The 11,375-nt window shown below is 41.3% G+C and overlaps 1 protein-coding gene across 1 annotated transcript; it reads right to left on the minus strand.

Annotated features, from left to right (window-relative positions):
- Positions 1 to 52: 52 nt before the first annotated feature.
- asb13b (ankyrin repeat and SOCS box containing 13b) lies at positions 53 to 6,366 on the minus strand. The gene is made up of 6 exons (XM_010889755.3): positions 6,150 to 6,366; positions 4,491 to 4,690; positions 4,147 to 4,297; positions 3,897 to 4,031; positions 3,401 to 3,592; positions 53 to 1,863 (listed from the first exon to the last, which is right to left on the minus strand). Exons 1-6 carry the CDS (start codon positions 6,190 to 6,192, stop codon positions 1,700 to 1,702), a joined length of 885 nt encoding a protein of 294 aa, XP_010888057.1. The 5' UTR covers positions 6,193 to 6,366; the 3' UTR covers positions 53 to 1,699.
- Between the last annotated feature and the right edge of the window lie 5,009 nt (positions 6,367 to 11,375).

Consider the following 11,375-nt stretch of genomic DNA (forward strand, 5'->3'; position numbering starts at 1 on the left):
TATGCAGTCGTGTTAATTTCAATACGGTATTAGTAATTTTGATGGTATAAAATAGGTTTAATTAATGCATGTTTAAAGGATGCAGTCAGTTTAATGCCTGATAAAATCATTCCAAGAAATGCTTTAAAAAATTGAACATAATGTAATATTATTGAATACAATAACAGGCGGTATACGAGGTGTACTTGACATTTGTAACAACGGCCACATGTCAAACACTACAACTAAGCATAGAGCAAAAAACAAAATACAACACTGAACAAAATGTTATTGTATTTGGCTACTTACATTTGCAGTGTTATTGGAGTTCACAGATATCAACAAAAATGTATTTACAGAGTTTATATAAACATTATTCAAAATAAATATACTTTTGATATTTACATACAATTATACAATCCTAAAAGCTTATAAAATCCTAAAAATCTGGAATTTATTCAGCCCGACGCCTTGCAACAGAGGACATCCCAAACAGATGTTGGAGCAAGTGAGGCTAAGACAATGCTTATTCAAATGCTGGTGCCTCGAACAAAATCTGTACCATGGGAGATTTTCTTTACAGAGCAATACAAATTCAAGGGCAGTGTTCCCTGATTCACTTGTCATGGTAAACACTTCATAAGTCTGCTCAATCGCAAATCCCTTTAGGATTTGACCTGTGCCCTAACGCTGATCTCCTTGTGACACTGTTTGCATCCGGGCCTTATACTTTCTAGCATACAGTGGCTCTGAAAATATACTCGCTCTTGGACTTTTCAATATAGTTTTGCCACTCAACAACACAAAAAAGTCCATATAATGTCATTATTTTCTTTTTGCCACTAATGAAAGCCACTTCTGTAAGGCACCTGGGCTATTGTTGCAGTGTGCTCGGTGTCCTCCAGCTCAGCCGTGGAAGACTAACTCCAGCAGAGTTGCCACAGGCCTGTCGGTGTCCTCCCTGAGTAGTGCCCTTCTAACCCAGATAAGTGTTTTGAGGACGGCCTGTTCCAGACTGATTCACAGTTGTACCATATTCTCTCTATTTCATTATTATGGACTTTAGGGTATATCCAATTGATTAGAAATGCCCAACCCCTTACTTATGGTTTGAAGAACCTAAATACGGATTTGCTTCAAATGTCCCTTCGTCGTCATTCCATTCAACTAATTATGTCTAAAGACAACTGGTTGTTAAAGGATACAGGATGAATGCTTATGCAATCTATTATTTTCTGGTTTATATGTTGTAATTCATTTAAAATAATTTGCTGATTTTATTCTTCACTTGGGCTTTTTGTGTTGGTAAGTGGCAAAAAAGATTAAATCCATTTTGATTTTCTGTAAACGCCACAAAAAGGGCAGTGAATACGAAGTGCCTAATTTTCATAGTTAATACTACTGCAGATATACTGACTTCAGGACCCCTGAAGTCTAGCCTGGTCCCATATCTGTTTGTGCTGTATATTAAATGGAACCATCCTACAGTCATTGCCAATGTGTGTTTGACATGACAAAGACCATAGAGGTTGGCAAGACCACAATCAGATCTGGGACCAGCTGATCTTACAACATCGATTTATATCCCTATCTAGCCTGAGTTCCAGGCAGTATGTGTTATCACGTCAAGTCCTTGTCAACCAATGTTACACTGACTGGCTTGCAATATAATATTAAGATAGCAAGAACAAGACCCCGGGTCAATTCCTCTGATGGCTTCTTAGAAGTAGTCAATATCCAGGTCCAGATCTGGTGGTGGCTGGTATAAAACGTAACAGACGATGCGATTGGGCAAGCCCAGTTTGGACACGGAGTCCAGTGCTCTTCTGCCCAGTGCTTTTCTCAGAGCTACCCTGCTAATCTGCTGTAGACTAAGGGGAGTATCTGGAAAAGAGAAACATGTAAATTGATATAGTGGCTGAACACCTAATTTACTGTAGTTTTTCTGTTATACATGAAGACAATAAGTATACAAAGGTGTTTCCATGTACTATAACATCCAAAAGAATGGGAACAGTGAAGGCATTTTGTTTCTGCTTTTGGCTCTATACTAATAATAGTTTGTCTTTGAAATCAAACTATTTTATTCTTCAAAGTATAGATTCTCAGCTTTCATTTGAGGGCATTTGTGTATACAGTATGTTGGTTGTACCATTTACAAATGAAAACACTTTATACATAGTCCCCATTGGTGCGGAGAGATGTCAGTGTCTAGTCCTGATTCTAGGCTTTGTGTTTGCCTTTGGAGCCTGCTATTGGTGACATCAGCACTTAAAATATATCAGTGTAAGTGAAGGAAACTGTTACAATGCTGAAAAAAACATTTTCCTTGGGAAGAAGTAAAGCACTGTAGCACAGCGATTGCAAACTGCCTGGTAGCCCAAGGAAGACTTCCAGAGAGAATGACTGTTAAATGCTTTCCATACTGAAGAAAAATAACAACTGTCTGACATATCAGAAAAACTGGAGGTAGATGTGGCTCTGGCTGCTACTACCATCCAAAGAATACTTCACCAACAGAACTAGAAACATTGCAATCATCAGTTAGCTTAAAAAACTGTATGGCTAGGTAACAGTACCAAAAGGACCACACCTGGTTCTGGAAAATGGTGTCTGGACCGATAAGACAAATACTGACATGTACCAAAGCTATGGCAAGTTTGGAGAAAAAGTTTTTCCGTAAATCAGTGAGGATGTCATTTCTGACAGCAGCAGCAGAATGATTCCTACGTGTACAGAAACATCTTGTCCACCAAATTACATGCAAATGCAACCAAAATCTTTGGATTGCGTTTCATCATTCACCAAGACAATGACTTCAAACACACTGTGAGACAAACTAGGTTTTTCAGGCTTTTCAGGTGCAAAAAAAATTGAAAGTTCCTCACAGGCCAAGTCAATATCCAGATATAAATCCAACTAAACATGCCGTTTCTAAAGGCTTAAGTCAAAATTATTTAAAACAGACAACAACCGACAATGGTCAGTAAACCCCAAATTAATTTGTATGCAAAGCATGTGTGACTAAATACCAAACAATAAGTGCTAAATTTACACATGTTAATCTGTCACAATGCTTTTAGTATCCTGAAATCAGGGGACAATGTATAGTGTTGTCATTTTTAAATGTTGAAACCAATATATAAACTGAGATTAAACCAAAATGAAAGCTGAGAAGATATTGTTTAACAGTTAATCTCATAATAAATGAAAAACTTTGGAGTACAGACCAAACCAAGATATATTTTAAGACTTTAACATCTTTTCAGGTTGTTTTCTTCAGCACAATTCAAGCAACGGTTTTGGATATCTAAAGGACCGCTGCAACGCATATCTTCCCCTGTCAGGATGGACTCCTGGAACTACTGCAGGCATTTCTACCTGCCTGAGTGATAACTTGTGAATAAAATACCATACTTACTTTCATAGAATGCTAGGCAGATATTGGTGGGAGAGCCTGGACTTGTGTAGTTGATAGGCTTTTTGCCTAGGTTGTCTGTGGCATATATGTTCCCTCCAAACTCTATCAGCAGCTTGATCAGATCCACGTTCTTCACTTTGGCTGCGTAGTGGAGTGCTGTCTCATGGAACTTGGCAGCATTAACATTGGCCCCTGGGAGAGGATGAAAAGGACTGTTTTCAAAAGGGAACTGGATCAGGGCGTACTGTTACATCCTTCAGTTAGAACCTAAATCAAAAAGCACAGTGGATTTGTTTTAATGGCAAGATCGTAAGACCGGCTTGTACTGTGCATTTGTGTAATGCTTTTGAATGGAAGTCAAGCTTCACTTGACTTTCATAATTAGGTTAGGGATTTATGTACTCGAGACAGCCCGTTTCCATAACTCTCTTTAAGAATATTTAAAATACCAGTAGCAAAGTGCTAACATAATGTCCTCACAACTGGCTCCACCCACCTGCATTGAGGAGCACCTTGGCACAGTCAAAGTGTTGCCTTGCGCACGCTACATGTAATGGCGTCCCAAAGTGGGAGTCGTAGGCCTCCGTCAGAGCTCCCACATCGATCATGAGCTGAACGCAATCTGCGTTACCTGCGTGCACACGCACACACACACACACACACACACACACACACACGTCAAGCGTGTGCGGCCCCAAGGCATCCCTCTCCCACCCCAAACAAAAACACTGCAATAAACCAGGTACCTCCCATGCAGGCCTCATGTAGGGGTGTGAAGGTAAAAAGAGGGGGGTTGACCGCAGCCCCGTGCTGTATGAGCAGCTTCACACACTCCAGGCTGCCAGCCGCGCAGGCGTCGCACAGAGGGGTGCTGCCGTCGATGTTCCGCGCGTCCACCTGAGGGAAACGGTCACGTGCAGCACGGTATGACAGAGAGACAGACAGACTGCGTCGCACTTGTTTTGTTTTGGTTTTACATTGAAAACCCCCGAGCGTAGCTATGGATCCCAACCGTCACAGAAACACTCGCGTGGGTGTTTCTGTTCCATAAGTGGTCGAACCAATCCCCCACCCCCACCATGTCTCTCACCTGAGCACCGGCATCCAACAGCAGCTGGACACACTGTGTCTGTCCCTGTATGCAGGCCTCGTGGAGGGGGGTGATGGAGTCCACTGCCACTATGTTGACCGCGGCCCCGCCCTGGATCAGCTGCTGCAGCTGGAGGGCCTTGCCCTGGGCTGCCGCCTCGTGCACTGCCGAGCGATCCGTCCAGAACCCCAGGCCGTGGGCTGCGGAAACCAACGGGACGGGTCTTCAACGTCACTCACTAGTGGGTTTCGTCTCACGGGGACGTGTGTTAAGACGACACAGACAGTAGCCTACATTTGGAACTGGATAAATGTTGGAGTTATTTAGCTGTAGCCCTCACCTAGATCAACTTATATTACTGATGGCTTTGGTAGCTATTATACAGGGGGAGGAGAGGGGCTCAATGAGCTAACTGGAAGCTCAATTTCGAGTATCTGTCTCTGTATGTGGTGATATGACAGGAAAGTGAAAAAACATGAAAGAACTCCTGCTGAAGTAGTACTGAGCCGGACTGAAACCCCCACATGCCAGAGGGATCGGCCCAGACTGCAGGATCAACCAAGGCCACAAACGAAATGCAATTCTGAGTATGTGTGAATGTGCTTAGACAATAACAGTGATTCTCATTAGGTGGCCATGAGGATATGAAGGCCAGATTGGAAATGTTGCCTTTACACCGCTAAGTGCCCTACTATTACAACAAGTGCCACAAGTTGTCCCGTCATCACAGAGTCAGTCCTGGGATGTTCCTCTTTAGACCACAGATTATAGAGCGCCTTACTGGACCTGAAACTCCCCTTTCCCACCCTGGAGACTGACCAGCACCCACCCTGCTTAGCTTCGGAGGCCAACAGGAGGTGGGATTCAGGGTGGGGAGCTGCTGGTCATGATGCATAGAGTCTGACTGAGTACCAGCACATCACATGTTGTACTGCTTGGGCTCCTGTTCCTCCTACAGAAAATAACCTCCAGCAACCACGTGTGAAGGGCAAACATAACTATAATAAATATTACAGAAATGATAAGTTATAGATCTTGACTTGTAGCTGAGACCATCTTGTATGTTTCCAGACTAGGGCCAGGCTCTCTCTCACCAATCTGAATCCAGTTAAAATCCAGAAATGACCTTGTATCATGAAATGATCCATCTCCATGAATTGAATTTTTGTTTTTGTTTGATATGCATTGGTATAGTGTGGATGACGCACTTGATTCGACATCCTCGTCCCTGCGCAAGTCACGTGGGTCGCATCAGCCAGTATATTGGCATAGACCTAAAGCTGAACTAAACGCGTTGGAAACTAGGCAACATTTGCTAGATTCATCATGTGGCGGGCAAACATTTAGATTGGAATTAATGTTCAAATCCTGGCTACAGGCTAATAATGATTACCGTCCTGCGTAGAGATAGAGAAGACAGGACAAGCTCTATAGACTCGTCACTAGGTTAACAAGCTTAACTGGCTGTAAAACAAGTTATGTCAGTAAAACAAGAAATAGCGGAATGTTTAAAATATCGAAATAATGAATAACGCAGAGAAATATGGAAGGGGCGTGATATGTCGACAGCAGATGTTTCTAGCTTCGGCTAATTTCGAGGGTTTCAAGCTTGCATTAACGAACTGTCAGACATGTTCTGGAGACAAATAAAACACTCACCTATATCTCCAAACAGCGATGGTCTGGTTCGAGTAATCTCCATTTAGATAAATATATTATATCCTCTCATCTATTCTTTCAGAATGCATTGATTCATTTTAAATAGCAGTCTTCCAAAATACACTGATTGACTTTAAACCGCACAGATGACCAGCAAAGCATTGCAAAAGTAACCTTGGTGATGGATGATGGCTAAAGTTAGAAGCAGCCTGGAACGAAAAAGAATCTTAAAGACTTATGGGATATGTAGTTTGGAATGGTGGCTTTACTGCGGACACTTCCTGTCGACTTCACCATGGTTACTTAACTGGACGAAGGCCATGCCCCATATTAATAATAGTGAAAACATCACACTAACCTTTGGAAATCCAAAAGTTTACATCATGGGCTCATGGAAGACGTTTCAGAAACATTTACAGAGGGCAAAAGTAGGTCTGAAAACAGGCAGGGACCATTTCAGAACTGGGCCCGATTTGTCAAAAGCATGGTGTATGCTAAGTTACTTGTTAAGCCTTGAGGAGCTTCATGATATCTTAATGCTGTTTACCAACACCGATGTAAAGTTAAAGGAAACCATGCAACACATTCATTATTTGCAGTTTTCTATTGGTCAATGCAAGACAGAAAAATGAAAACAAGTAATAATACAATAATAGACTAATACAAAAATAGTAATATAAAAGTAACAACAGCAGAATTTAGATTAAATTCACAACATTACTTTCTACCCAACTTCTCGACATTGGATACCTGGGGTTCATCATCAGAACATTGCAGATCTTTTTTCCCCTTTGCAGGAAAATAAACAATGTGTGGCTAGTGTAAGAAGGGCACTTGATAATGCTACAAGCTTTGGTCTGGCATGGCATCAGATAGATTTCCTGGATGGGTGGGCGTATTCAGTGCTGCGCTGCGTGTGGAGCAGGTCCCATATCTATCCACAATGCGCCCGGTCAGGATACTCTCGATGGTATGCCTCATTTCTTTAGTCTCTTTAGGCAGTGAAGTTGCTGTTTGGCACTCTTTAACACTTGTGGTATTGATGGTCCATGACAGGTACTTCAGCTAGGTGGACACAGAGGAACTTAAAAGTGCTGACTCTAAAATGCAGCACTGTTGATATTGTTTAGGGCGTGTTCCCACCTCTGATGCTTTCTGAAGTCTACAATAACCTACTTTGTTTTGCTGATTTTGTGGGAGAACTTATTATCCTTGCAACACAATGCGAGTTTGCATTACCCCTCCCTGCAGACCAACTCCTCACTGTTGATGTAGATCAGCAGAGTCATCGGCAGACATGATGATGAAGTTGGTGTTGCACAGAGCCACGCACTTCTGTATTAACAGCAAGTAAAGCATAGGGCCGAGGGGACATCCCTGGGGTCCTCAGTGTTAAAAGTCGGTTAGGATGAGTTGTTATGGCCAGTCTTTACAACTTCAGGTCTACCCTTTAAAGAGTCCATTATCCATTTGCACAGGTGATGTCCAGATGCAGTACTGTAAGCTTGGTTTTGAATTTGGAGGATATTGTAGTGAATTTAGGTGAAATAGTAGTTTGAATGCTGAACTATATTCAATGAACAGCATTGTAACATGGTTGTCCCTGTTTTCTAGGTGCGTTTTGGCCATGTGAACAGGGATGGAAGAAATGTTTGAATTAGTACAACTCCATATTCCCCCCTTTTGTGGAAGTAGATCTGTTGTGGAGGTTGATCTGTTGTGCCGGTGGATCTGATGATTCAGTGGATCTCTTGTGGAGATGGATCTGTTGCAGAGTTGTATCTGATGTGGAGGTGGATCTGTTGTGGAGGAGGATCTGTGGTCAAGGTTGTTCTGTTGTGGTGGTGGATCTGATGAGGCAGTGGATCTCTTGTGGAGATGGATCTGTTGCATAGTTGGATCTGATGTGGAGGTGGATCTGATGAGGCAGTGGCTCTGTTGTGGTGGTGGATCTGTTTTGGCAGTGGATCTGTTGTTGAGGTGGATCTGATGAGGCAGTAGATCTGTTGTGGAGGTGGATCTGTTGTGCCAGTGGATCTGTTCTGGAGGTGAATCTGTTGTGGAGGTGGATCTGTTATGTAGGTAGGCAAATAGTAGTGGAAATATGCTTTTGATGTGGGCCATGAGGACAAGCTGCTTTGAACATGGTTGATTATTTGTCTGGGTGCCTGTAAAATCACTTTGTGACAACTGCTGATGTATAAAGGGCTTTTTAAAATATGTAAGATTTGAAGATGACAGGGGTCAGTGCAATGGGCGATAGTCATTAGGACATGTTAACATGGTTATCTTGTTATACCAAATACAGCTGTTTTAGAGTGTCCCTCATATCACCCTTTGGGGTGAGAGAATCTGTTGGTCTAGGCCAGCAAGACGTCTGCCTTGAAGCAGCCTTAGAATGTGTTGAGCTGGTCAGGGAGGGAGGCATCATTGGACACTATGCAGCTTGATCTGTCTTTGTGGTCTGTGACGGCTTTGCAGTTATTGCTATATGCGTCGAAAGTCTCCAGTTTCATTTTGTTCATTTCTGTTATTTGTTCAGTTTATTGGTGGTTACTGTGTCTGTATGTGACATTGCAACGTGTTCCTGTTTCATGGTCTCTTCAGGAAGCCTAGGGGTACTAGTTTTGGGGAATCTCCATTCTTCTAAGCCCCCTTGAAATGTTTCAACAGCCTTGGTCTCACAGAAGGTACAATATTATTTAATTGAAGGATGGAAAATGGAGTTGAGATAATGAGATAATGAGTGGGAAAGCAACCCAAGACAGCAGGAACACAGGCAGGCCTGACATCGTGATACCGAGTACTGAGAACATATTCTGTACTATACATGTTATTTTCTGTATTGCTGACAAGACAGCCCCTTGTTTTGTTTGTGTCCTACATGTAACTAGGTAACCATCCCTTGGCTCTAGTACTCCGGGGTGAGTTCCCCTAGTAGACTGGTCCACCATGCATGTAACTCTCTCCTCAGAGAACCTACAAGTTTTTTACAATATACAGAATATCTTTGAACTTTGGGTCCCATCTGTGCTGCAAAATAAATAAAAACAATAATAACAACAGTATGAGAAATATTTACTGAGGGAAATTTCCTGTCAAGTTGTAAAAACCCAGTTGTCTCCTTCGAGACAGATTTGAATCAGCAACCTAAGGATTTCCACTTCAGAGCTTCTACAGTCCTCCGCTCTAGCAACTGAGCCATCAAAGGGACATAGTGTTGTCTTATTACTCTTGTTGAGATACGAGATGGATTACAACAACCAGAATCACCATTAAAATTTGTGAGGCAGTGTTTGCCATTAGTAAAGCTTACAAGCTAGTCAGCTATTGGAAAATTCCCATAACCGTTCCACAAACACAGCAACACCATATAACAGTCTACGCCGCACCAGCACGTTTCTTGCAAGACAGCACAGATGGCATACCATACTGTCCATTACAGATGTACCCCTTGCCAACTTAGTATCCAGTGACATTTTGACATAAGTTTCATCGTCCATTTTCTTCTATCGCAGTGATGCAATCATGTTCTGTGTTTAGTTATAGCTTATTTGAAATCATGATTCCTATGGGAATTTAGGTATTTAGCCTTTATAAAACGAGGTCAATAGAAGTATTAAAAAAAAAACTGGTCTTGTCAATAATTACCTATAATTAATATGGCTATCTTTTATCTAGTCTGTGAATCTACTAATCTACTGTAGCCTATCTATCATGCAAAAGTATTCAGACCTGAGAGGCCCGACCAATTCGGTCATATTACTTAAAAATGGTACATTCATTGAATTTTCTTTCTGCTACATACTGTATACTGTATGCTATATACTATGTTATTTTAAAATATAGACACTCACAATCAAATATTGAAAGGATATATTGGTTTTATTTCACAAAATAGGTTATTAGAAAAAGTAAAAAACTGAAGGAAGTATTCAACCAGCACAACTTTGTTTGGGGCACCTTAGCTTTTAATATTTTGGTATGTATACATAGCTGCAGCTTCAGTCTTTTGGTATGTATGTACAGGGTAGGGCTGAGTTTGACAAGACACACATTGAAGTCTCCAGCTTTCTGTGAAGCACAGTGGTGGATCAGCCATGGTCTGGAGCTGCAATCTGCCGTTTGCAGATTTTGAGCGAGTCACTGCATTAATGTTAACAGGAATGAAAGAACATCGGCTAGGTAGGGAGACTCTGTAGATTCGACCTTGATGGAGAGGTCTTGGAGTGGACAAGCCTTTCCCTGGAAGAGAACTCCATCTAGGTTGAGGTTAAAGTGGTAGGCTGACCTCCAGGCAGAGTGTCAGCCACCACCTGGGTATCAGATAGGGGGATGGAATAAAAAACATGTTGACTGTCACTGGCACACCAACGATAGGACAGACCATGTGTGGATGTTGCAGAGGAAAGAAATGATTGGTTAATGAAGGATGTCTTTCAATTGAGTTCTGAGCAACCCACCAGGCAGACTGCCAAAGTCTGGAACTAGAGAGCTGGCCTTGGGACATTGGCAGAAATGCACAGGGGGGTAATTTTTCTGTCTAGATATATCTAGAATATCTGATATGAGTCTCAAACACAATAAACGACCTTGAGCTCGACATGTTTTCCATGGACAAAATAATATTGTCTTAGTCATTTTTTCAGTTTTTCATGGTTGGACTGTGCATGCATTATCTAGCCTTTACTTGTTAATTAAAGGATCCCGTTCCAAGGATGTTGTTTTGGATCTGACTGAAGATTCCTTCAACAATCTTATGTGGCTGGTGACTTGTGTACATTGTAAGTAGAGAAGAGAACCAAGCACTGGAAGACACCAATAATGACAGCCTGTGGAAACAGACAAAGATCCTTGCCATGTGAACTGATAGCAAGCAATCAAGTTTATTTATATAGCAAAATTCACACATAGAAGAAATTCAGTGTGCTTTAGAATGAATAGAAAAATATCAAAATTCAATAGAATAAACAGATTGTTACATTTACACAGAGGTCTGCTGATAGCACCAGAACTTGCATTACAGAAAAATCATTGAAATATTGGTAAAACATAAATTTTTTTATAAAAACTAAATAAAAACATTACGGAATAAAACATAATAATAAGAAAACATAGAATAAGAAAATAGAAATAGAATAAAAATAAATTAATACATAGAAGCAATTCAATGTGCTTTACAAAGAAAAAGATAAATAAAATAAAATAACATCATAATAATAAAAC

The sequence above is a fragment of the Esox lucius genome, chromosome 19 (genome assembly GCF_011004845.1).
Source record: "Esox lucius isolate fEsoLuc1 chromosome 19, fEsoLuc1.pri, whole genome shotgun sequence".
NCBI lineage: Eukaryota > Metazoa > Chordata > Actinopteri > Esociformes > Esocidae > Esox > Esox lucius.